General features: G+C 37.9%; 1 protein-coding gene across 5 annotated transcripts in view; it reads right to left on the reverse strand.

Moving 5' to 3' along the window:
- LOC121377005 (kinesin-like protein KIF13A) overlaps positions 1 to 24592 on the reverse strand; it is a 397936-nt gene that overhangs the window by 371208 nt on the left and 2136 nt on the right. For all 5 annotated transcript variants that reach the window (XM_041504840.1, XM_041504838.1, XM_041504837.1 and 2 more), the window contains exon 2: positions 11238 to 11310. In XM_041504840.1, the coding sequence (XP_041360774.1) occupies positions 11238 to 11310 (73 nt within the window). The remainder of the gene's footprint in view (positions 1 to 11237; positions 11311 to 24592) is intronic.

The following is a 24592-nucleotide window of genomic DNA, read 5'->3' on the forward strand; positions in this document are numbered from 1 at the left end:
CATAGGCTACTCTTTTTGATTAGCAGCAAGAGATCTTTTATATACACCATCCCCCAGACAGAATAGTACATGCCACGGTCTTTGATACACCAGTTATGAAGCACTGGCTGTAATGAGAACTAGCCCAATGGGCCCACCAACAGGGATCGATCCCAGACCGACTGCCCATCAGCTGAATGCTTTGCCACTGCGCTGTGTCCCATCCCTCCATCAAAGGGAATTGATCCTGTAACCTATGACAGACAAGCACGCTACATGTACACGTACCACCAGGCTGTCTGCCAGAAAATAAACTGAGGGTACGTAATAAAAACAAAACAACAGTTTTAAAGTTTAGTTTGTTTTGTTTAACAACACCACTTGAGCACACTGATTTATTGATCATCAGCTACATATAATCTTAGAGAGGAAACCTGCCACATTTTTTTTATGAGTAGCAAGAGATCTTTTATACGCAGCATCCCATAGACAGGATAGTACATACCACAGCCTTTGATATACCAGTCATGGTGCACTGGCTGGAACGAGAAAAAGCCCAAAGGGCCCACCGACGGGGATCGATCCCAGACCCACTGTGCATCAGGCGAGTGCTTTACCACTGGGCTATGTCCCGGCCCCCAAAACAAAACCTGATCATGCGTTTCTTTATATACTTTAGACAAGTTTTAAAGGAACATACCCTCGTTTTAAACACTAACGCATATCTCTTACTATTATAACTGGTTTTCATAACTTAAGTCATACTTTACTTACATTTTATTGCTTAGATTATCAATTTACGTACATTCAAAGTGGTTTTGGTCATCCTGGTGTTTTTAATATCACAAAATGCATTTCTCATATTTTTAAAAACGCACCTGCATCTGAGAAGTAACAGTTATATGCTTTTGACAAGTTTTAAACAGCAGTTCTCTTACTATAATCTATCTGAAAATTATAAAAATGTATCTATTAATTCCCAAGATTTTAAGGTACAGTACGTAATTTTACCCTCTGTACCCTCTGGTAGAAACCCTGACCACTGAGTAACTTACTTTTTATCAGCATTTGTGATGACGTACACACATAAATTACATGTATTAATTACATCATTCATACACATCAGTCATATACATGTATGTTCAGTCACCACTAACATGTACATTCAACTGTCATGAGTCATAATCGACTCAGGTTTTTTTTAAAGTTTCTTTTCTTATAAAGTTGTATCAGTTTCTGCATTACTGGTAAATTCTCTTTTCTATCACTGAATTAGGATGACAAAACAGGGCTCGAAAAATGGCAGGCACTGAGGAATTAGCAAGATGCATGCATACTGCCACTCAAAATACCCAGTGTGCATTTGCTCTCTGATAATCAATTTCACAAGCAGGTTTTTGCTTTCCATCTCAAAGCATTGTACACCTATTCAGATTAATAAATTAGCTCCACTTATGTCAACATTAAGTCCATTAACATCAGATACATGTGTATATGTATGCAAAGAAGACTAAATTTACATAAAAGTAGAGTGAATTTTAATTTATACCCAGAGTTAAACTTAGATCTCACTAATTTGGCCACAACCTGTTTTTTTGTCTGTGTTACGTACAGCTTGGCCTCGTTTAGCACACTAATGTGACATACATGTATTAACAACTGCTAAACTGCTCGGCTAGCTGTGGCACTCACCAAATTCACCAATTGTGAATTTCATAAACAATTGGCAAATTTTATTTTAATTTGGCGATATAATTTCATGTAATAATTGTTATTTTGTTACAGAATGACTGGGTTTTTGAAGTTTAATAGAGAATTTGGTGATATAATTTCATGTAATAATTGTTATTTTGTTACAGAATGACTGTGTTTTTCAAGTTTAATAGAGAATTTGGCGACATGTTCTGCTGACCCAGAGCTAACCCTGTAAAGGACCACCGATGTTCAGAAATTCATTTCAAGTAATTTTAATCTAATTCAAGTATAACTGTTCAGTGGTTTTGAGGTCAGCATTGTTGTACTTAATTTGGGCATGTTTATTTTGGGTATACTTATTGTGGACACGTTTATCGCCTTAGCCTTGGTGCAATGTCAGGGTTCATAGCCTTAAAGATCAAACAAATTCAAAGACTTTCAAAGACTTTTACCTGCCATTTTCAAAGACTTTTACCTGCCATTTTCAAAGACTTACAAAGACTTTTACCTGTCATTTTCAAAGACTTTTACCTGCCATTTTCAAAGACTTACAAAGACGTTTACCTGCCATTTTCAAAGACTTTCAAAGACTTTTACCTGTCATTTTCAAAGACTTACAAAGACTTTTACCTGTCATTTTCAAAGACTTTTACCTGCCATTTTCAAAGACTTTTACCTGTCATTTTCAAAGACTTTTACCTGTCATTTTCAAAGACTTACAAAGACTTTTACCTGTCATTTTCAAAGACTTACAAAGACTTTTACCTGTCATTTTCAAAGACTTTTACCTGCCATTTTCAAAGACTTTTACCTGCCATTTTTAAAGACTTTTACCTGTCATTTTCAAAGACTTACAAAGACTTTTACCTGTCATTTTCAAAGACTTACAAAGACTTTTACCTGTCATTTTCAAAGACTTTTACCTGCCATTTTCAAAAGACTTTCAAGGAATTTAAAAGACTGCTACGAACCCTGTTTAATTTAATTCAAGCATAACAGTTGAGTGGTTTTGAGGTCAGCATTGTTGTACTTAATTTAGGCACGTTTATTTTGGGTATACTTACTGTGGGCGCAGCAGCAGTTATCACCTTAGCCTTGGTGCAGTCTAAAGCCCTGATCATCACTACAAGTGGTCTAGAAAATGCATCTTAAATTCTATCATTTTCTTCCAGGGCCCATGCTTATAAAACTTAAAGTCTAGACTTTAACGTAATGCTGTTTGAATGGCGTTGCCATGACGTTAAAGTCTGGACTTTATTAAAGTCTAGACTTTAACGTAATGCTGTTTGAATGGCGTTGCCATGACGTTAAAGTCTGGACTTTATTAAAGTCTAGACTTTAACGTAATGCTGTTTGAATGGCGTTGCCATGACGTTAAAGTCTGGACTTTATTAAAGTCTAGACTTTAACGTAATGCTGTTTGAATGGCGTTGCCATGACGTTAAAGTCTGGACTTTATTAAAGTCTAGACTTTAACGTAATGCTATTTGAATGGCATTGCCATGACGTTAAAGTCTGGACTTTATTAAAGTCTAGACTTTAACGTAATGCTATTTGAATGGCATTGCCATGACGTTAAAGTCTGGACTTTTATTAAAGTCTAGACTTTAAGGTTTATAAGCACGGGGCCAGCACTAAAATCAGAAGTAGAGATTGCGTCTTCTCCTTCAGAATTTATGCAAAATCTATTGTGAGCCTTGCAAAACAAAAAAAGCCCACTGACATGTTTACATCCAAACAGCTTAATAAGCACCTTGTTGGGCTTCACCATACATTAACTTAATTAACTGTGATACATCTACTGAATCATTAACACATGTTGCACTGTTTGTGGTTGACCAGTCATGCACCATAATTCGGTGTCTGGTCCAGTTTTAAATTTAACAACTGATAGCAGAAAATACCAAACTACTTTCAATCTAATTCGGGAGTGGGATGTAGCTCAAGCAGTAGCGTGTCTGCCTGTGAAGTGGTCGGTCCTCAGATCTATCCTTCTCAGTAGACCCATTTGCAGTTTGGGCTATTTTCAGTTCTAACTAGTGATCCACAACTTGTTCATCAAAGGTCATGGTATGTGCTGTCCTGTCTGTGGGAAAATGCATATAAAAGACCCATTGCTGCTTATCATAAAGAGTAGCCTATGTGGTGGCAGCAGATTTCCTCTAAAGAAATATGTCAGAATGACCATACGTTTGACATCCAATAGCTGATGATAAAGATAAAAATCAATGTGCTCTAGTGGCGTCATTAACTAAAACAAACTTTATTCCTTTTTTTTCAATTTAATTCATCAATGACCAATAATAATCAGTACTTGTAATTACTGAAAATTGTAGTATTTGGTGAGCAGGGTTTCTGCCAGAGGTTACGAAGAGTAAAATTGTAGTATTTGGTGAGCAGGGTTTCTGCCAGAGGTTACGAAGAGTAAAATTGTAGTATTTGGTGAGCAGGGTTTCTGCCAGAGGTTACGAAGAGTAAAATTGTAGTATTTGGTGAGCAGGTTTTCTGCCAGAGGTTACGAAGAGTAAAATTGTAGTATTTGGTGAGCAGGGTTTCTGCCAGAGATAACGAAGAGTAAAATTGTAGTATTTGGTGAGCAGGGTTTCTGCCAGAGGTTACGAAGAGTAAAATTGTAGTATTTGGTGAGCAGGGTTTCTGCCAGAGGTTACGAAGAGTAAAATTGTAGTATTTGGTGAGCAGGGTTTCTGCCAGAGGTTACGAAGAGTAAAATTACTAACATTAAAATCTAGAAAATTAATCGGGACATTTTAATAATTTAAACAAAATTATGGTAAGCCTATACTAAGAGAACTGTTGTTTAAATTTTATCAAACTATATGAAATACATGTTCAGTTTTAAAAGATTTCAAACCTATAACAACCTGGTAGAGGCACTTATATTTATTATCATGTCAGGGTTCATAGTCTTAAAGACCAAACAAATTCAAAGACTTTCATAGACTTTTACCTGCCATTTTCAAAGACTTTCAAAGACTTTTACACAGCAGTCAATGACAATAGAATGCGATAAAAATACCAAATCAGTTTGTTTATGTTGCTTTCCATGGCAAAAAAATTGAGCTTTTTGACATGCATCATGACAGGTTAAACCTTGTAACTGGAAAATATCAAGTGTATGCAGCTGTAAAAGATACCACCATTGCTTTGGCTATGATTTGTGAGAATTTAAAGACTTTTATCACAATTCAAAGACTTTCAAATTTTTCAAATTTAAAGACTTTTAAGGAATTTAAAGACTGCTACGAACTCTGCATATACCCTCAAATTATTTACTGGCAGAAAGATGGTGATCAAATATTACAATCTGGACTATGTCAGTGAACCATTTCCAAGCACAATGAATTTGGGAATGTTGTTTTTAAAATAACGACAGAATCGTACATGTAATAGATAGACGGGATTCCATCTCATCATCTTACACTTCCAACTAAAATGTGGGATTCGTTGAAGTACAGACTCCCGCTACATTCATAGCCTCAATTATGTTGCGGCACTAGCTTTTAGGCACAATAAATTGTTTTATTAACCATATGGTTAAAAATATCTTGGTACATATCAAAGTGATACGTCCCACTAGAACGCCAAGAGGGACGTAACACTTTTGACGTCACACGATGACGTCATCGATTGGCGCACTACAACCTTACAGGGATGTCAACAAAATGAGTTGAGTGATTTAAATTAAGATCAATTATGGGTAATAAATAGGATATTGAACTCGCTACCATTTCGTATCATGTTTATGTCCCTCATGAAATAATTTTCATTGTTACTCGTTAAAGCTCTTAATTAATTGACAAATGAAAATTATTTCAATCGGGACATAAACATGATACGAAATGAAAGCGAGTTTAATATCCTATAAATCTTTATTTTCTCCTGGTCTCAATTCTGATGGTCACACAGACTTACCCAGTATGTTTACAAGTTCTCTGCTGTAACTCTAATATGGATAATTTGCCCAAACCTATTTCTTTAGAACTTCTGCCGTAATTTTTTCTGGTTTCTCCTTTTCTCTTATTTTTTTTTTTTTTTTTCAATAGTCAAATATCATTATCTCAACCTATTTTCTTGTCATGCAATGTCAAGTAAAGTTGAGGTTTAAAAAAAAGATAGTTTCATGGAATAACGTTTACTAACAAATATTATGCTTATCTCAAACCACTGATATCTTAATTGTTTGGTCAATTTAACATGGAGATAACATTTGACTGTAGTTAAAGAACTAACAAAAAAAGAACAAAAAAGTTTCACAAACAACCACTGCCCTACCCCCCCCCCCCCCCCCCCCCCCCCCCCCAAAATAAAACCACCATTACAATTCAGATTTTACACAGTAACAATTTCCCAAAGCATGTCAGTAGCATATCAGCAAATTCACGGAACCGAAAATCCGTTTTCCATTGTCATGTTACATAATCCACCAATACAAAGATTATGGAAAAACATTTTGCAATAGGTTTCAATGATAATAAAGGGCACGGAACAGAAAAAATTTTTTCCATAGAATGTGAAATTGTAACGCCCGCACCAATGAATTCGTCCACCCACGAACTACTAAAGCACTGGGTGGGACTGTAATAAAGCAGAAACTGCAAGGGATGGTCTATCTGTATTTAACACAACCATCACTGCGACAAGCATTCAGCAAACATGATGACAAATATGTGAGATGTCAAAAGCCAGGTCATATAATGCATGTACATGTAGTACAAATATAAACAATGTATACTGTACACATATGCACAGTATACGCGTCATATATGATATATGACATATTCATTGAGTGTACTGATGGGTTTCTACACACAATGAAACCCATTTAAAGTGGACACCAACCAAATACAAAGTCTTGTATTACACCTTACAGAGGTTTTATTCTCTACTCATATACATGTATGTATTTGAAATTGGATTGTGAAAAATGTCTGGTTTTGAGGGATTTTTTTGTTTTTTAATGAGTGTCCAATTTTATGGGGATACACTGTATACCTGTATACATACATACACACACACACACACACACATATATATATATATATCTACATATATATATATCTATCTATATATATATATATATATATATATATATATGGATGGATGGAATGATGGGATAAATGGATAGATGAATGGATGGATGGATGGATGGATGGATGGATGGATAGGAAACATGTACATAATTATAATCTATATTAATTATTATTAATAACACTGACCAATTCTCATTAAATAATGGTCAAACAACAACCTATACAAGTATTAATCCTTGATCGGGGGGCGGGACGTAGCCCAGTGGTATAGCGCTCGCTTGATGTGCGGTCGGTCTGGGATCGATTCCCGTCGGTGGGCCCATTGGGCTATTTCTCACTCCAGCCATTACACCACAACTGGTATATCAAAGGCTGTGGTATGTGTTATTCTGTCTGTGGGATGGTGCATATAAAAGATCCCTTGCTGCTAATCAAAAGCCCATGAAGTGGCAACAGCGGGTTTCCTCTCTCAGTATCTGTGTGGTTCTTAACCATATGTCTGACGCCATATAACCGTCAATAAAATGTGTTGAGTGCATCGTTAATAAAACATTTCCTTAATCCTTGATCAATGAACCCATCAACCCCATCTGACATAACAAACTACAGATGTATAGAATGTACGAATACACTGGCCTGTTACGAAAACACCACTGGAATCTTCATCATGTCTAAAATACAAGTAGCTGTCAAGCTTAAAAAAACATCCCCACTGTGTGGGTGTTGATTGGATAACGACGTCCACTTCCTGTGACAACATGACACACAGTTGTCTTTAAGCTCCTAACTAATCAAATCTTATGCTACAGATTTCTGCCATAAGCAGCCATGAGTGTGCTGAGTCGAAGTAATCTCTTCAACCTGTGTTATAGAAAACGTCAACCATCGGACAAGGGTGTACACACGAACAGTATATTATCTTAATGCCATCCACATGATTTTCAAAAGCATGTGGAATATTAATCTGCCATGCTTGCAAAAGACTGGCATTTCCCTCCGAATGAGGGCGACGTAGCCCAGTGGTAAAGCGTTAGCTTGATGTGCAGTCGGTCAATGCCTGTCAGTGGACCCATTGGGCTATTTCTCATTTCAACAATGCACCACAACTGGTATATATCAAAGGTTGTGGTATGTTCTATCCTGTCTGTGGGATGGTTTACATAAAAGATCCCTTGCTACTAATGGAAAAATGTAGTGGGTTTTCTCTCTAAGACTATATATCAAAATACTAAATGTTTGACATTCAAAAGCCGATGATTAATAAATCAATGTGCTCTAGTGGTGTTGTTAAACACAACAAACTTTCCCTCCAAATGCATACTTTACTTACATAAATTACACTCAAATTATTTCCCAGATGCTAAGAAAGTGGATCTACACTGGGTAGGGTTTCTCACAGAGGGTTAAAACAGGTATAGTGCCATACCCAAATATTTTTGTAGATTTAAAAACTTTTTAAGTTGACCTTTTGACAAAACTCTTTGTCATTACTGTATGATTTTCTTAACCCTAACCCTAACCCATTTTCTTTCTGGATGAGCCCCCCCCCCCCCCCCCCCCCCCCCCCCACCTCATACCTCCTGTTGACTGTGGTAGCATTCAGCACACACATTGTAATTAATCAATTTCATAGCGCCATACCCAAAACATTTCTTTCTGGCAGAAACACTGTTGGGGTACTCTTGGATACACATTAAAAAATGTCCACGGGGATGCCATGTCTTGAAATTAACAGCGGCACCGACGCCAATTGCCATCGTTGAGATATAAATTGTCACAGGTCGGTAGCATCAGCCACCGCACTGTTTTGCCGCTGAATAAAACTCACCTGGTGTACACTTCCCGTCAGTATTCAACCTTTTAACCTTTAGACTACTGGATTAATTTTTAACAAAAACCACGTTGAGTGGGTACAAGTTTATAATTTTTACTCAAATATATTCACTTAAATGTTTTATAAATACATGAAATAAAGTTCATAAATTAATCAGTAAGTATTATTTTTGTGGGGTTTTTTTTCATTTTTATTATTTTTAGATCAGCTAATGGTGATTAAAATTAGGCAAAAAATCTAAAAAGTTGTGTTTGTTGCCAGCTGCCCAGTATTTATGTCCATTATTCCCGATAACAGTGGTTTTCTCACCAGAATTTTTTTTGGAACCCGAACTACGATTTATATTTCAATATTTGGTGATTTTCGTTGTTGGTAAAACGATCAAATTTATTATCAAATTAGCTGTTACAATCAGCTATCGATCCCTGAAAAGACTGCGACATGCCGCCATTGTTGTCAAGCGAAAACACTTGCCGAAAACCACTTTTTGAATTCAAAATTTCAAGGTATTTTTAATTGAAAAAAATCAAAACAAAAGCCACCATTTAAAAAAAAAAAAATTTTGTTTTATTATATTTCCGTTTCCGGTGAGTGTCGTGTGCAAAACGGCGGGGAAATATGAATTGGGGAATGCAATATATACAGTATACAGTATCTCGCCTGCAGTACTCAGGTGGTTAAATCATGTTTATCTGCTACAATGTATTTTCAATTTATAGTACTCCTGTATACATTCACAGTGTTTCTGCCAGAAAGAAATTTTTGTGTATGGTGCTATGGAATTGAATCCAACCACAGTCAACAAGGGGTAAGGGGTGGGGGGTGGGGGAGGGTCTCCCAGAAGAAAATGAGTTACGTTTAGGGTTGAAGTTAAGAGAATTATACAGTAATGATAAGAGTAATTAATTTTGTCAAATGTTTAACTTAAACAAAAAAAATCTGCAAACAATTTAGGTGTGGCACTATACACATTTTACCCTCCGGCAGAAACCCTGATTCATGAGTGTTAAAAAAACTTCAACTGTCGGACAAGGTTGTATGTACACAAGAATTGATTGTCATTTCATGTGTGAATTTATCAACTGATATATATATATATATATATATATATATATATATATATATAAAACTTATTTACTGTCACAAATTGTATAAAACAGCACACCCTAGTGAAGTTAGTTGCTATATTTCAATGAAGTCATTTTATGAAATGAAAACCAATTCTAATAATTAAGACAGTACAGCTCATAGATTGAAAAATACACAAATATATTCTTTAATCATAACATAATAATCATCCATGACATGATAAACGTTTTACGATAATGACATTCCAGTTGTTCATAATGACTTCTTTTTTGCATTTAATAATCGAAGAATAATATTCAGTTATTAAGTGATATCATCCAGTCACAATTAATTTATTTTTTTAAATCGTACAACAGCAGGATGTTTGTAATTATATTCATTTGTTAACGCACATGTTGATTTCAGTGCAATGACAGTTTCCGTGACATGTCTGAAATATGCAACCTTTGAAACTGACAGGAGCAAGAAGCAACTGACAATGAAAAGATACACAGAATACTTTCTGATCATCAATTTAATGAGCAGGTTTCACTTTCCATTGAACAACTAATCAGATTAGGACATTAGTGCCACACAGGACTCAAACTTAACACTAATAACAGCGCTCATGTGGCAAATTGCTGCAATGCCCTATAGTCACATGCCCCGTGGCAATGCCCTATAGTCACATGCCCCATGACAATGCCCTGAACATTAAACAGAGCCTCACGGCTAAACTGTCCAAACCTTAGTTTGCATGTTAATAATTGGTTAGCATTCTCAAATATCATTATAAAAACACGAAACTGTTCTAACTTATATATATTGAATGGGTGCTGTTGTGTTATATGTACTATTAAGACACTTGCTAAAAGGTCTTGCCTTGTTACCCAAGCTGCCTTCTGGCCGAAATTTCTCCAAAAACTTTCCATATGTATATAGGACAAATTTATATGGCCTCAATTGATCTCTTATTTGCCAAATTTGAGGCCTATATACAAAAATAACAGTAGGACAACCAGTATTTAAATTACATTTTGTAAAAAAAAAAAAAAAAAAAAAAAAAAAAAAAAAAAAATACATAAAATGAGAGTAAGGTTTTATACTGGTACAAGTGGTTTAGAATTTGCTTCTAGAGTAAATGTTTACAAGCAGAGATTGCTTCTCATTCCACAATATTAATTTCCTCCCCTAGACGAGGCACTAGATAGAGATTCATAGAATCATGCAACTCTATGTATTTTGCCAAATGCCCATTTGACTCTGCATTGTGCAGAGATACAGCTCTGATCATATATTACAGTTTTGTCTTTCAGATTATATAAGTCTCTAAATAACATATACATTGTATTAAAGCATAAAAAGCAACAACAGATTCTATGATAGTAGTTTTTGTGATTAAAAAACAAATGTCAATTTAAAATTGCACAACAACATTAAATGTATCAGGATACACAGGAAAACAATGGTGATCGACATCATGGCTTGAAAATGGCAGGGAGAAAGACGCAACTTCCACTAAAGATTGAAATGCAAGAACCAGAGATTGTTACCTATTTGAGAGAATGAAATTTCAAGTCTTGACTATGATCGATGTTTTGTGGACTTACCCGTCTTTTAATGGCTGCAGGATTGTCTGGTTGTCTCGCATATCAACGATTACCTTCGTCCCCATCTCAATCTCTGAAAAAAACACAACTCAATAAATACATGTAAGTGACTGTGAAGATTTCACTTTCAACCCTAAATGTCTTACATCGTTTTAACTGTCAGTAATTTTGTGTTTTCAATTTAACATTAAAAAAATAACGTCATTCAAGGCTAGCTTTGGTTGAACAGAAACTTTCGCCAAATCATCAATTTAAACTTCAATAATTTCAAACACCCAGATTACATGAAATTTATTCGTCAAATGAAAATAAAATTTGCCAATTGTTTTGAAAATTCGCGATTGGCGAACTTAATTGGCGAGTACCAGAGCTAGGCCTGACATTAACATACAGAAACGACAAAAACAACATGAAGAACCTTGCACATGACATACTGTGTTTTAAGTATAAAACCATGGTGATATTGTATGTATGTCGAGGTTGACTATTACATATAGAGATTATTACACGAGCTTGTGTGTCGTACTGATTTTTTTACGAAACAAGTGTCAGGATTTTTGTATTGCCCGAGCAAGAGCGAGGGTCATACATGAATCCTGACACGAGTTTATGCCATCTCTAGAGGCAAGATGCTCATCTATGGCAATTTTGGGTCTGACTACAGCAATTTTGAGTCTGACTAGGTCTGACTACAGCAATTTTGAATATGACTACAGCAATTTTGAGTCTGACTACAGCAATTTTGAGTCTGACTACAGCAATTTTGAGTCTGACTAGGTCTGACTACAGCAATTTTGAGTCTGACTACAGCAATTTTGAGTCTGACTACAGCAATTTTGAGTCTGACTACAGCAATTTTAAACCAGTAACTTTTGTAAGAAATAAACACAAAATTAAAAACCAAGTATAATCAATAACTTGTCTAGCAGCAAACAAACTGTCATTGGTATAAAGCCCATGATCTACAGCCATTCAGTAACTGTCGCTAATTAGGGCTCGAGTTTACCAAGCCAAGGATGGCAAACAAAATGTCATACGAGAAGTTTGTTTTGATTTACAACACCACTAGAGCACATTAATTAATTAATCATCGGCTACTGGATGACAAACATTTGGTCATTCTGACTCGTAGTCATCTGAGGAAACCCATTACATTTTTCCTAATGCAGCAAGGGATCTTTTATATGCACTTTCCCACAGACAGAAAAGCACATACCACGGCCTTTGACCAGTTGTGGTGCACTAGTTGGAATGAGAAAAACCCCACCGAAGTGGTTCAATCCTGTGATGCAAGTACCTCAAGCGAGCACTCAACCGACTGAGCTAAATCCTGCACCAAAATGTCATGGTGTCCTTCCCATACCAGTAGTACATGTATACAGTAGTAACTTAACATTAGTATTCAACAAATAGCATAGACTTGAGTCCAACGTACATTTACCAGAGTGAAATAATTTTTGTCAATGTGACAGAAAGTAAGTTGCCTTTGTGTCCCTCTTTTAAAGGAAACATTTTCTTTGGTGTCCATCCAATGTGCTTCAAATGATACACTTATTTCTGTTATTAAACCAAAGGCAACACTTTTCCAAGCATCCCAAAAATTAAAATTGAACCCAGTTAAAACCCTGTACAAGAACCTGGTCTGCCATTACAGAGTCATAAAAATAGGGCCGTGGGGGGGGAGGGGGTGCAGGACAAGACTAAAGGAATATAAACCCTTACTTTATTGAATTTAAATTATAAATTTTATGCTACTTTTTAAAATGACAGGAACGCTGATTTAAAATGGTCTGGACATGTAAAGTTTCTTTAAATAACAATAACTGTAGAGCATGTATTGATAATGAATCATTGGCCACTAGATGTTAAACACTGGATAATTCGTGCATAGTCTTCTGAGGAAGCCTGTTTCATTTTTCCATTTGCAGAAAGGAATCTTTTAAATGCAACTTCCTAGACAGTACAGCATATATCATATGGCGTTTTATATAGCAGTCGTGGAGCATTGGTTGGGACAGAAAAATGTATTTAGAAATGTCTACAGAATTTAATTATTATGGGGAGTGATTTCCTGCAACTTTAAACTGGGAGTGCAAAATACTGAACTCTGGAAAATGGCACAGTGTGAAAGTTACAGTAACTTTGAAATTCAGTGCCAGAAAACTAATAGTAACCCTTTAAAATAAGAGCAATGCTGAGGATTCAACAACGTTTCTCGAGACAAATCAATCTTCCACAGTACATACATGATCTTTACACTACGGTGTACCAAAGGCAAACTTAATCAAGTTAAAATCTTCATTAATACCCATTCAAGTTTTCATCTGTTTACGCGATGCACAAGATGGTGCTATAATTTCCCTTTCAAATCCACCACATATCCTCCCCTAAGACGTGGAAATTAATTTTCGGTTTCATGTGAGACCTTAATCACGACAGTGTCTGCTGAGCTGGTAGTGTCTGCTATGTTGATGCCGTCTACAGTTTTGCACCATCCACGGTTCTAATTTTTATTTCTGTCGAGACAAATGTCGGTGATGAGACCAAAATAGATAAGTGTAACTAGAACGATTTGACTCACTACAGTTACAGACATGTACTCGTGGACTTTGCTATAATTTATTAGACTTCATTCATTTATTTCAACTTATTTTTCGTGCTTATATCCAATTTAAGGTTGAAACACACTGTCCTGAGCAAACACCTCAGCTATCTGAGCTGTCTGTCCAGGATAGTGGGTTAGTTGTTAGTTGTTAATGAGAGGTCAGTGTAGTGATCTTACACCTACCCATCGAGTTGTTAAAACTCCCTCTGGGTGGGAGCCGGTACCAGGCTGCGAACCCTGTACCTATCAGCCTATATCCAATGGCTTTAACCACTACACCACTGAGGCCAAGTCGTTAAAACTCCCTCTGGGAGGGAACCGGTACCAGGCTGCGAACCCTGTACCTATCAGTCTATATCCAATGGCTTTAACCACTACACCACTGAGGCCAAGTCGTTAAAACTCCCTCTGGGAGGGAACCGGTACCAGGCTGTGAACCCTGTACCTATCAGTCTATATCCAATGGCTTTAACCACTACACCACTGAGGCCAAGTCGTTAAAACTCCCTCTGGGAGGGAACCGGTACCAGGCTGCGAACCCTGTACCTATCAGTCTATATCCAATGGCTTTAACCACTACACCACTGAGGCCAAGTCGTTAAAACTCCCTCTGGGAGGGAACCGGTACCAGGATGCGAACTATCAGCCTATGTCCTATAGCTTTAACCACTACACCACTGAGGCCAAGTCGTTAAAACTCCCTCTGGGAGGGAACCGGTACCAGGCTGCGAACCCTGTACCTATCAGTCTATGTCCTATAGCTTTAACCACTACACCACTGAGGCCAAGTCGTTAAAACTCCCTCTGGGTGGGAACCGGTACCAGGCTGCGAACCCTGTACCTATCAGTCTATATCCAATGGCTTTAACCACTACACCACTGAGGCCAAGTCGTTAAAACGTGCTCTGGGTGGGAACCGGTACCAGGCTGTGAACCCTGTACCTATCAGCCTATATCCAATGGCTTTAACCACTACACCACTGAGGCCAAGTCGTTAAAACTCCCTCTGGGTGGGAACCGGTACCAGGCTGTGAACCCTGTACCTATCAGTCTATATCCAATGGCTTTAACCACTACACCACTGAGGCCAAGTCGTTAAAACTCCCTCTGGGTGGGAACCGGTACCAGGCTGCGAACCCTGTACCTATCAGTCTATGTCCAATGGCTTTATCCACTACACCACTGAGGCCAAGTCGTTAAAACTCCCTCTGGGTGGGAACCGGTACCAGGCTGCGAACCCTGTACCTATCAGTCTATATCCAATGGCTTTAACCACTACACCACTGAGGCCAAGTCGTTAAAACGTGCTCTGGGTGGGAACCGGTACCAGGCTGTGAACCCTGTACCTATCAGCCTATATCCAATGGCTTTAACCACTACACCACTGAGGCCAAGTCGTTAAAACTCCCTCTGGGTGGGAACCGGTACCAGGCTGTGAACCCTGTACCTATCAGTCTATATCCAATGGCTTTAACCACTACACCACTGAGGCCAAGTCGTTAAAACTCCCTCTGGGTGGGAACCGGTACCAGGCTGTGAACCCTGTACCTATCAGTCTATATCCAATGGCTTTAACCACTACACCACTGAGGCCAAGTCGTTAAAACTCCCTCTGGGTAGGAACCGGTACCAGGCTGCGAACCCTGTACCTATCAGTCTATGTCCAATGGCTTTATCCACTACACCACTGAGGCCAAGTCGTTAAAACTCCCTCTGGGTGGGAATCGGTACCAGGCTGCGAACCCTGTACCTATCAGTCTATGTCCAATGGCTTTAACCACTACACCACTGAGGCCAAGTCGTTAAAACTCCCTCTGGGTGGGAACCGGTACCAGGCTGCGAACCCTGTACCTATCAGTCTATATCCTATAGCTTTAACCACTACACCACTGAGGCCAAGTCGTTAAAACGTGCTCTGGGTGGGAACCAGTACCAGGCTGCGATTCTGGTCTTTATATCAGACTTGTTTTGAACTGTTTTTGCACCAGAGGGTATGAATTCAGGGTAAAATCACGTACCATAAAATTCTGGAAATTAATGGATATATTTTTATAATTTTAAGATAGCTGATAATAAGAGAACTGCGGTTTGAAATTTGTCAAATTACATGAAATACTGTGTCCAGTTTCTAAATATTTCTAACTCAAAACCAACTAGTACAAGTAGGTGCACTTACACAGGGTTCGAAACTCGCCAAAAAATATGGTGGCCCAAAAAATAATCATGCATGTTGACAAATTATGGTAAGCTAACCACGAGCAAGATTTTAATGTAGAATACAAATATTAATAGTGTCTCATGTGTTATAGCTCTAAAGAAGATATTATTTGGGCGACTAACACCATTATTTTTTAATATTTAAGTCGCCCAAACAGGACATAGGTCGCATTTGGGGACCTGGCCACAGGCCGTTTCGAGCCCTGCTTACACTGTCGGCTTTGTTTAAATTATTACATATACTCAAATTATTTTCTGGCAAAAAGCCTGTTGATATACTGGTAGTTCAGTTGCTTGTACATACATGTAAGTCATGCCAATAAAAGTGGTCAGTAATCTGATTAATTTGCATCTAATTTGTAATAGCCGATATATTCTTTGTGATGGAGTGTCACTGGACATTCTAATATATTTTCAAACATTATCAAATTCTGATTATAGATTTTATTTTATAGTGTTTTCCCTAGCTTGTTTTAGCATGGTGCAGCACCATGCCTCAATAGTCTAGCACCATCTTGCCTTAATCAGCGCCATGCTGCCCTGAAATTAAACAAGTCTTTTTCAGTAATTATTTCTAAAATTGCCTTTATAAAACACCAAAAAAGGTATTATTAATTAATAAATTATGCCTTTTATATCTTTTGCCATTGATTTATTAAAGCAAGCACATAAATTACATTAATGTTGATTTTAATTATTTTTTTTGGTATTTTTAATGAAAAACAAGTGCCCCAAAAATGGTGAAAATGCCCCAAAATTTATATGGTCTACCATGCCTTGCCTAATTTCCAGAGAAATCACTATTTTATTAAATCTATACAATATTAATGTTACATGTATGTATCCATAAGAAAAAAGAAAAAGCACAGAGATAACAAGGAAAGAATGTTTTATTTAACGATGCACTCAACACATTTTATTTACAGTTATATGGCGTCAGACATATGGTTAAGGACTACACAGAAATAAAGATATTTCTTCGCAAGCATAACTTTCATATATATATAATTGAGGCAACTCATGACTAAATACATGGATGTGCATGATGTACACACATGTACGTTTTGAGTTGGTCCGTTAACATAAAAGCTAATTGCATTTTGTAGTTATAATGTTGCTGCCAGACAAGAGATGAAGCTGAGCACTGTGTACTGGGAATACAAATATTCCGACACAAAATCGTTTGATTAAACGAGACAAAGTCAAAGTACTCATCAACAACAACTTACACGTAGGCAGGCTGCATAGTGCATGTTGATAATTAGTTTAGCTGTAAGTACACGTAGGTGGCGTATGTAAAAAGATCACAGTTTAACATAATAACTACCACAAGTAAGTCTTCATTATCAGGAAGGGGCGACACGTAGCTGTATGTACACGTAGGTGGCGTATGTAAAAAGATCACAGTTTAACATAATAACTACCACAAGTAAGTCTTCATTATCAGGAAGGGGAGAGACATAGCTGTATGTACATGTAGGTGGCGTATGTAAAAAGATCACAGTTTAACATAATAACTACCACAAGTAAGTCTTCATTATCAGGAAGGGGCGACACGTAGCTGTATGTACACGTAGGTGGCGTATGTAAAAAGATCACAGTTTAACATAATAACTACCACAAGTAAGTCTTCATTATCAGGAAGGGGAGAGACGTAGCTGTATGTACACGTAGGTGGCGTATGTAAAAAGATCACAGTTTAACATAATAACTACCACAAGTAAGTCTTCATTATCAGGAAGGGGAGAGACGTAGCTGTATGTACACGTAGGTGGCGTATGTAAAAAGATCACAGTTTAACATAATAACTACCACAAGTAAGTCTTCATTATCAGGAAGGGGAGAGACGTAGCTGTATGTACACGTAGGTGGCGTATGTAAAAAGATCACAGTTTAACATAATAACTACCACAAGTAAGTCTTCATTATCAGGAAGGGGCGACACGTAGCTGTATGTACACGTAGGTGGCGTATGTAAAAAGATCACAGTTTAACATAATAACTACCACAAGTAAGTCTTCATTATCAGGAAGGGGTGACACGTAGCTGTATGTACACGTAGGTGGCGTATGTAAAAAGATCTGTTTAACATAATAACTACCACAAGTAAGTCTTCATTATCAGGAAGGGGAGAGACGTAGCTGTATGTACACGTAGGTGGCGTATGTAAAAAGATCACAGTTTAACATAATAACTACCACAAGTAAGTCTTCATTATCAGGAAGGGGAGAGACGTAGCTGTATGTACACGTAGGTGGCGTATGTAAAAAGATCACAGTTTAACATAATAACTACCACAAGTAAGTCTTCATTATCAGGAAGGGGAGAGACGTAGCTGTATGTACACGTAGGTCGCGTATGTAAAAAGATCACAGTTTAACATAATAACTACCACAAGTAAGTCTTCATTATCAGGAAGGGGAGAGACGTAGCTGTATGTACACGTAGGTGGCGTATGTAAAAAGATCACAGTTTAACATAATAACTACCACAAGTAAGTCTTCATTATCAGGAAGGGGAGAGACGTAGCTGTATGTACACGTAGGTCGCGTATGTAAAAAGATCACAGTTTAACATAATAACTACCACAAGTAAGTCTTCATTATCAGGAAGGGGAGAGACGTAGCTGTATGTACACGTAGGTGGCGTATGTAAAAAGATCACAGTTTAACATAATAACTACCACAAGTAAGTCTTCATTATCAGGAAGGGGAGAGACGTAGCTGTATGTACACGTAGGTGGCGTATGTAAAAAGATCACAGTTTAACATAATAACTACCACAAGTAAGTCTTCATTATCAGGAAGGGGAGAGACGTAGCTGTATGTACACGTAGGTCGCGTATGTAAAAAGATCACAGTTTAACATAATAACTACCACAAGTAAGTCTTCATTATCAGGAAGGGGAGAGACGTAGCTGTATGTACACGTAGGTCGCGTATGTAAAAAGATCACAGTTTAACATAATAACTACCACAAGTAAGTCTTCATTATCAGGAAGGGGAGAGACGTAGCTGTATGTACACGTAGGTCGCGTATGTAAAAAGATCACAGTTTAACATAATAACTACCACAAGTAAGTCTTCATTATCAGGAAGGGGAGAGACGTAGCTGTATGTACACGTAGGTGGCGTATGTAAAAAGATCACAGTTTAACATAATAACTACCACAAGTAAGTCTTCATTATCAGGAAGGGGAGAGACGTAGCTGTATGTACACGTAGGTGGCGTATGTAAAAAGATCACAGTTTAACATAATAACTACCACAAGTAAGTCTTCATTATCAGGAAGGGGAGAGGAAGGGGCGACGTAGCTGTATGTACACGTAGGTCGCGTATGTAAAAAGATCACAGTTTAACATAATAACTACCACAAGTAAGTCTTCATTATCAGGAAGGGGAGAGACGTAGCTGTATGTACACGTAGGTGGCGTATGTAAAAAGATCACAGTTTAACATAATAACTACCACAAGTAAGTCTTCATTATCAGGAAGGGGAGAGACGTAGCTGTATGTACACGTAGGTCGCGTATGTAAAAAGATCACAGTTTAACATAATAACTACCACAAGTAAGTCTTCATTATCAGGAAGGGGCAACACGTAGCTGTATGTACACGTAGGTGGCGTATGTAAAAAGATCACAGTTTAACATAATAACTACCACAAGTAAGTCTTCATTATCAGGAAGGGGAGAGACGTAGCTGTATGTACACGTAGGTGGCGTATGTAAAAAGATCACAGTTTAACATAATAACTACCACAAGTAAGTCTTCATTATCAGGAAGGGGCGACACGTACACGTAGCTGACACGTAGGTCGCGTATGTAAAAAGATCACAGTTTAACATAATAACTACCACAAGTAAGTCTTCATTATCAGGAAGGGGAGAGACGTAGCTGTATGTACACGTAGGTGGCGTATGTAAAAAGATCACAGTTTAACATAATAACTACCACAAGTAAGTCTTCATTATCAGGAAGGGGAGAGACGTAGCTGTATGTACACGTAGGTCGCGTATGTAAAAAGATCACAGTTTAACATAATAACTACCACAAGTAAGTCTTCATTATCAGGAAGGGGAGAGACGTAGCTGTATGTACACGTAGGTGGCGTATGTAAAAAGATCACAGTTTAACATAATAACTACCACAAGTAAGTCTTCATTATCAGGAAGGGGAGAGACGTAGCTGTATGTACACGTAGGTGGCGTATGTAAAAAGATCACAGTTTAACATAATAACTACCACAAGTAAGTCTTCATTATCAGGAAGGGGCGACACGTAGCTGTATGTACACGTAAGTGGCGTATGTAAAAAGATCACAGTTTAACATAATAACTACCACAAGTAAGTCTTCATTATCAGGAAGGGGAGAGACGTAGCTGTATGTACACGTAGGTGGCGTATGTAAAAAGATCACAGTTTAACATAATAACTACCACAAGTAAGTCTTCATTATCAGGAAGGGGAGAGACGTAGCTGTATGTACACGTAGGTGGCGTATGTAAAAAGATCACAGTTTAACATAATAACTACCACAAGTAAGTCTTCATTATCAGGAAGGGGAGAGACGTAGCTGTATGTACACGTAGGTCGCGTATGTAAAAAGATCACAGTTTAACATAATAACTACCACAAGTAAGTCTTCATTATCAGGAAGGGGCGACATGTAGCTGTATGTACACGTAGGTGGCGTATGTAAAAAGATCACAGTTTAACATAATAACTACCACAAGTAAGTCTTCATTATCAGGAAGGGGAGAGACGTAGCTGTATGTACACGTAGGTGGCGTATGTAAAAAGATCACAGTTTAACATAATAACTACCACAAGTAAGTCTTCATTATCAGGAAGGGGCGACACGTAGCTGTATGTACACGTAGGTGGCGTATGTAAAAAGATCACAGTTTAACATAATAACTACCACAAGTAAGTCTTCATTATCAGGAAGGGGAGAGACGTAGCTGTATGTACACGTAGGTCGCGTATGTAAAAAGATCACAGTTTAACATAATAACTACCACAAGTAAGTCTTCATTATCAGGAAGGGGAGAGACATAGCTGTATGTACACGTAGGTGGCGTATGTAAAAAGATCACAGTTTAACATAATAACTACCACAAGTAAGTCTTCATTATCAGGAAGGGGAGAGACGTAGCTGTATGTACACGTAGGTGGCGTATGTAAAAAGATCTGTTTAACATAATAACTACCACAAGTAAGTCTTCATTATCAGGAAGGGGTGACACGTAGCTGTATGTACACGTAGGTCGCGTATGTAAAAAGATCTGTTTAACATAATAACTACCACAAGTAAGTCTTCATTATCAGGAAGGGGTGACACGTAGCTGTATGTACACGTAGGTGGCGTATGTAAAAAGATCACAGTTTAACATAATAACTACCGTAAGTAAGTCTTCATTATCAGGAAGGGGCGAGACGTAGCTGTATGTACACGTAGGTGGCGTATGTAAAAAGATCTGTTTAACATAATAACTACCACAAGTAAGTCTTCATTATCAGGAAGGGGTGACACGTAGCTGTATGTACACGTAGGTCGCGTATGTAAAAAGATCTGTTTAACATAATAACTACCACAAGTAAGTCTTCATTATCAGGAAGGGGTGACACGTAGCTGTATGTACACGTAGGTGGCGTATGTAAAAAGATCACAGTTTAACATAATAACTACCGTAAGTAAGTCTTCATTATCAGGAAGGGGCGAGACGTAGCTGTATGTACACGTAGGTGGCGTATGTAAAAAGATCACAGTTTAACATAATAACTACCACAAGTAAGTCTTCATCATCAGGAAGGGGCGACACGTAGCTGTATGTACACGTAGGTCGCGTATGTAAAAAGATCTGTTTAACATAATAACTACCACAAGTAAGTCTTCATTATCAGGAAGAGGAGAGACGTAGCTGTATGTACACGTAGGTCGCGTATGTAAAAAGATCTGTTTAACATAATAACTACCACAAGTAAGTCTTCATCATCAGGAAGGGGCGACACGTAGCTGTATGTACACGTAGGTCGCGTATGTAAAAAGATCTGTTTAACATAATAACTACCACAAGTAAGTCTTCATTATCAGGAAGGGGTGACACGTAGCTGTATGTACACGTAGGTCGCGTATGTAAAAAGATCTGTTTAACATAATAACTACCACAAGTAAGTCTTCATTATCAGGAAGGGGTGACACGTAGCTGTATGTACACGTAGGTCGCGTATGTAAAAAGATCACAGTTTAACATAATAACTACCACAAGTAAGTCTTCATTATCAGGAAGGGGCGACACGTAGCTGTATGTACACGTAGGTGGCGTATGTAAAAAGATCACAGTTTAACATAATAACTACCACAAGTAAGTCTTCATTATCAGGAAGGGGCGACACGTAGCTGTATGTACACGTAGGTGGCGTATGTAAAAAGATCACAGTTTAACATAATAACTACCACAAGTAAGTCTTCATTATCAGGAAGGGGAGAGACGTAGCTGTATGTACACGTAGGTGGCGTATGTAAAAAGATCACAGTTTAACATAATAACTACCACAAGTAAGTCTTCATTATCAGGAAGGGGAGAGACGTAGCTGTATGTACACGTAGGTGGCGTATGTAAAAAGATCACAGTTTAACATAATAACTACCACAAGTAAGTCTTCATTATCAGGAAGGGGAGAGACGTAGCTGTATGTACACGTAGGTCGCGTATGTAAAAAGATCACAGTTTAACATAATAACTACCACAAGTAAGTCTTCATTATCAGGAAGGGGAGAGACGTAGCCCAGTTGCAAAGTGTTCGCTTGATGCATGGTTGGTCTGGGAACAATCCCCATCAGTGGGCCCATTAGGCTATTTCTCGTTCCAGCCAGTGCACCATGACTGGTACAACCGTACATCAAAGGTCATGGTATGTGCTATCTTGTCTATGGGATAGTGAATATAAAAGATCCCTTGCTGCTAATCGAAAAGAATAGTCCATGAAGTGGTGACAGTGGGTTTCATACCTCAATATTTGTGTGGTCCTATGCAAGTTTCAGAGATTGCTACTCAAATTTAAAACATTAAACAGTAGTTGCTAATCAATTTTCAGTTGACTAAAAATATCGCTAATCACAGGGAATGAACTTAAGAATTTTGAAAAAAATTGCCATCAGTAAAATGTTCACTAACAGCAATTCTGAACCTGTCTATGGCAATTTTAAACTGGTAACTTTTGCAACAAATATAAAAACCAAAAATAGTCCCTTCAACCAATGGCGATAATTTTTATCGGTGAAGCCCCTGACCAACGGCAAATCATATTGCAACTTCACGGCAATGGCTGTCGGTGCCGTCATTAAGTTCAAGCCCTGTGATCAAGATTTTGAAAACAAAATGTTCTCCGACTGCCATTCCCCCCTCCCCCTCCAATTTATCTGGAAAGTCTTGAGAGAGCTACATCGCCTTGCTACATGTACTTGTAATAAAAATAAAAATAACACATTTTATTTGAAACGTCATAGCCTGACACCATTTCAAGAGAGTGATCTTCACCTCACCTCACTCACAGTGAAGAATCTCAAGACTGTAAAATGCTGAAGTTTGTTTTGTTTAACGACACCACTAGAGCACATTGATTAATTAATCATTGGCTATTGGATGTCAAACATTTGGCAATTCTGACATGTAGTCATCAGAGGAAACCCACTACATTTTTCCTAATACAGCAAGGCATCTTTTATATGCACTTGTCCACAGACAGGATAGCACATACCTCGGCCTTTGATGCACTAATCATTATGCACTGGCTGGAGTGAGAAATAGCCCAATGGGTCCACCGATGGGGATCACTCCCAGACTGACCACTCATCAAGCAAACACTTTACCACTGCGCTATGTCCCGCCCCATAAAATGCTAAAGAATCTCAGCTGTACTAATACAGAGCTCAAACTTACCTATGGCAATTTTCAAATGTGTTTGTCATATAGACATAAAAAGCTCAATTATGGTAATTTTAAACCACTAACTTAGAATTGCAACAAATAAATTTATAAAATTAAAAACTTAAAATGATCCCTTCCACCAATGGCAATTATTTTTATCCAGCAGCAAACAAAAACTGCTATCGGTTGGAAAGAGTTCCATCCATTTTCCCCTGGCATTAATCCTAACCCTGGGGGCGGGATGTAGCCCAGTGGTACAGCGTTCGCTCAATGCATGGTCGGTCTGGGATCGATCCCCATCGGTAGGCCCATTGGGGCTATTTCTCGTTCCAGCCAGTGCACCACGACTGGTATATATCAAAGGCTGTGGTATGTCAGTGGGATGGTGCATATAAAAGATCCCTTGCTGCTAATTGAAAAGAGTAGCCCATGAAGCGGCGACTGCAGGTTTCCTTTCTCATTATCTGTGTGGTCCTTAACCATATGTCTGACGCCATATAACTGTAAAATAAAATGTGTTCCGGTGCGTCGTTAAGTAAAACATTTCCTTCCTTCCTTAATCCTAACCCAGTGTCTGACAAAAGTCACTGATAACCCTC

This window comes from Gigantopelta aegis, chromosome 7 (assembly GCF_016097555.1).
Source record: "Gigantopelta aegis isolate Gae_Host chromosome 7, Gae_host_genome, whole genome shotgun sequence".
In the NCBI taxonomy this organism is placed as follows: domain Eukaryota; kingdom Metazoa; phylum Mollusca; class Gastropoda; order Neomphalida; family Peltospiridae; genus Gigantopelta; species Gigantopelta aegis.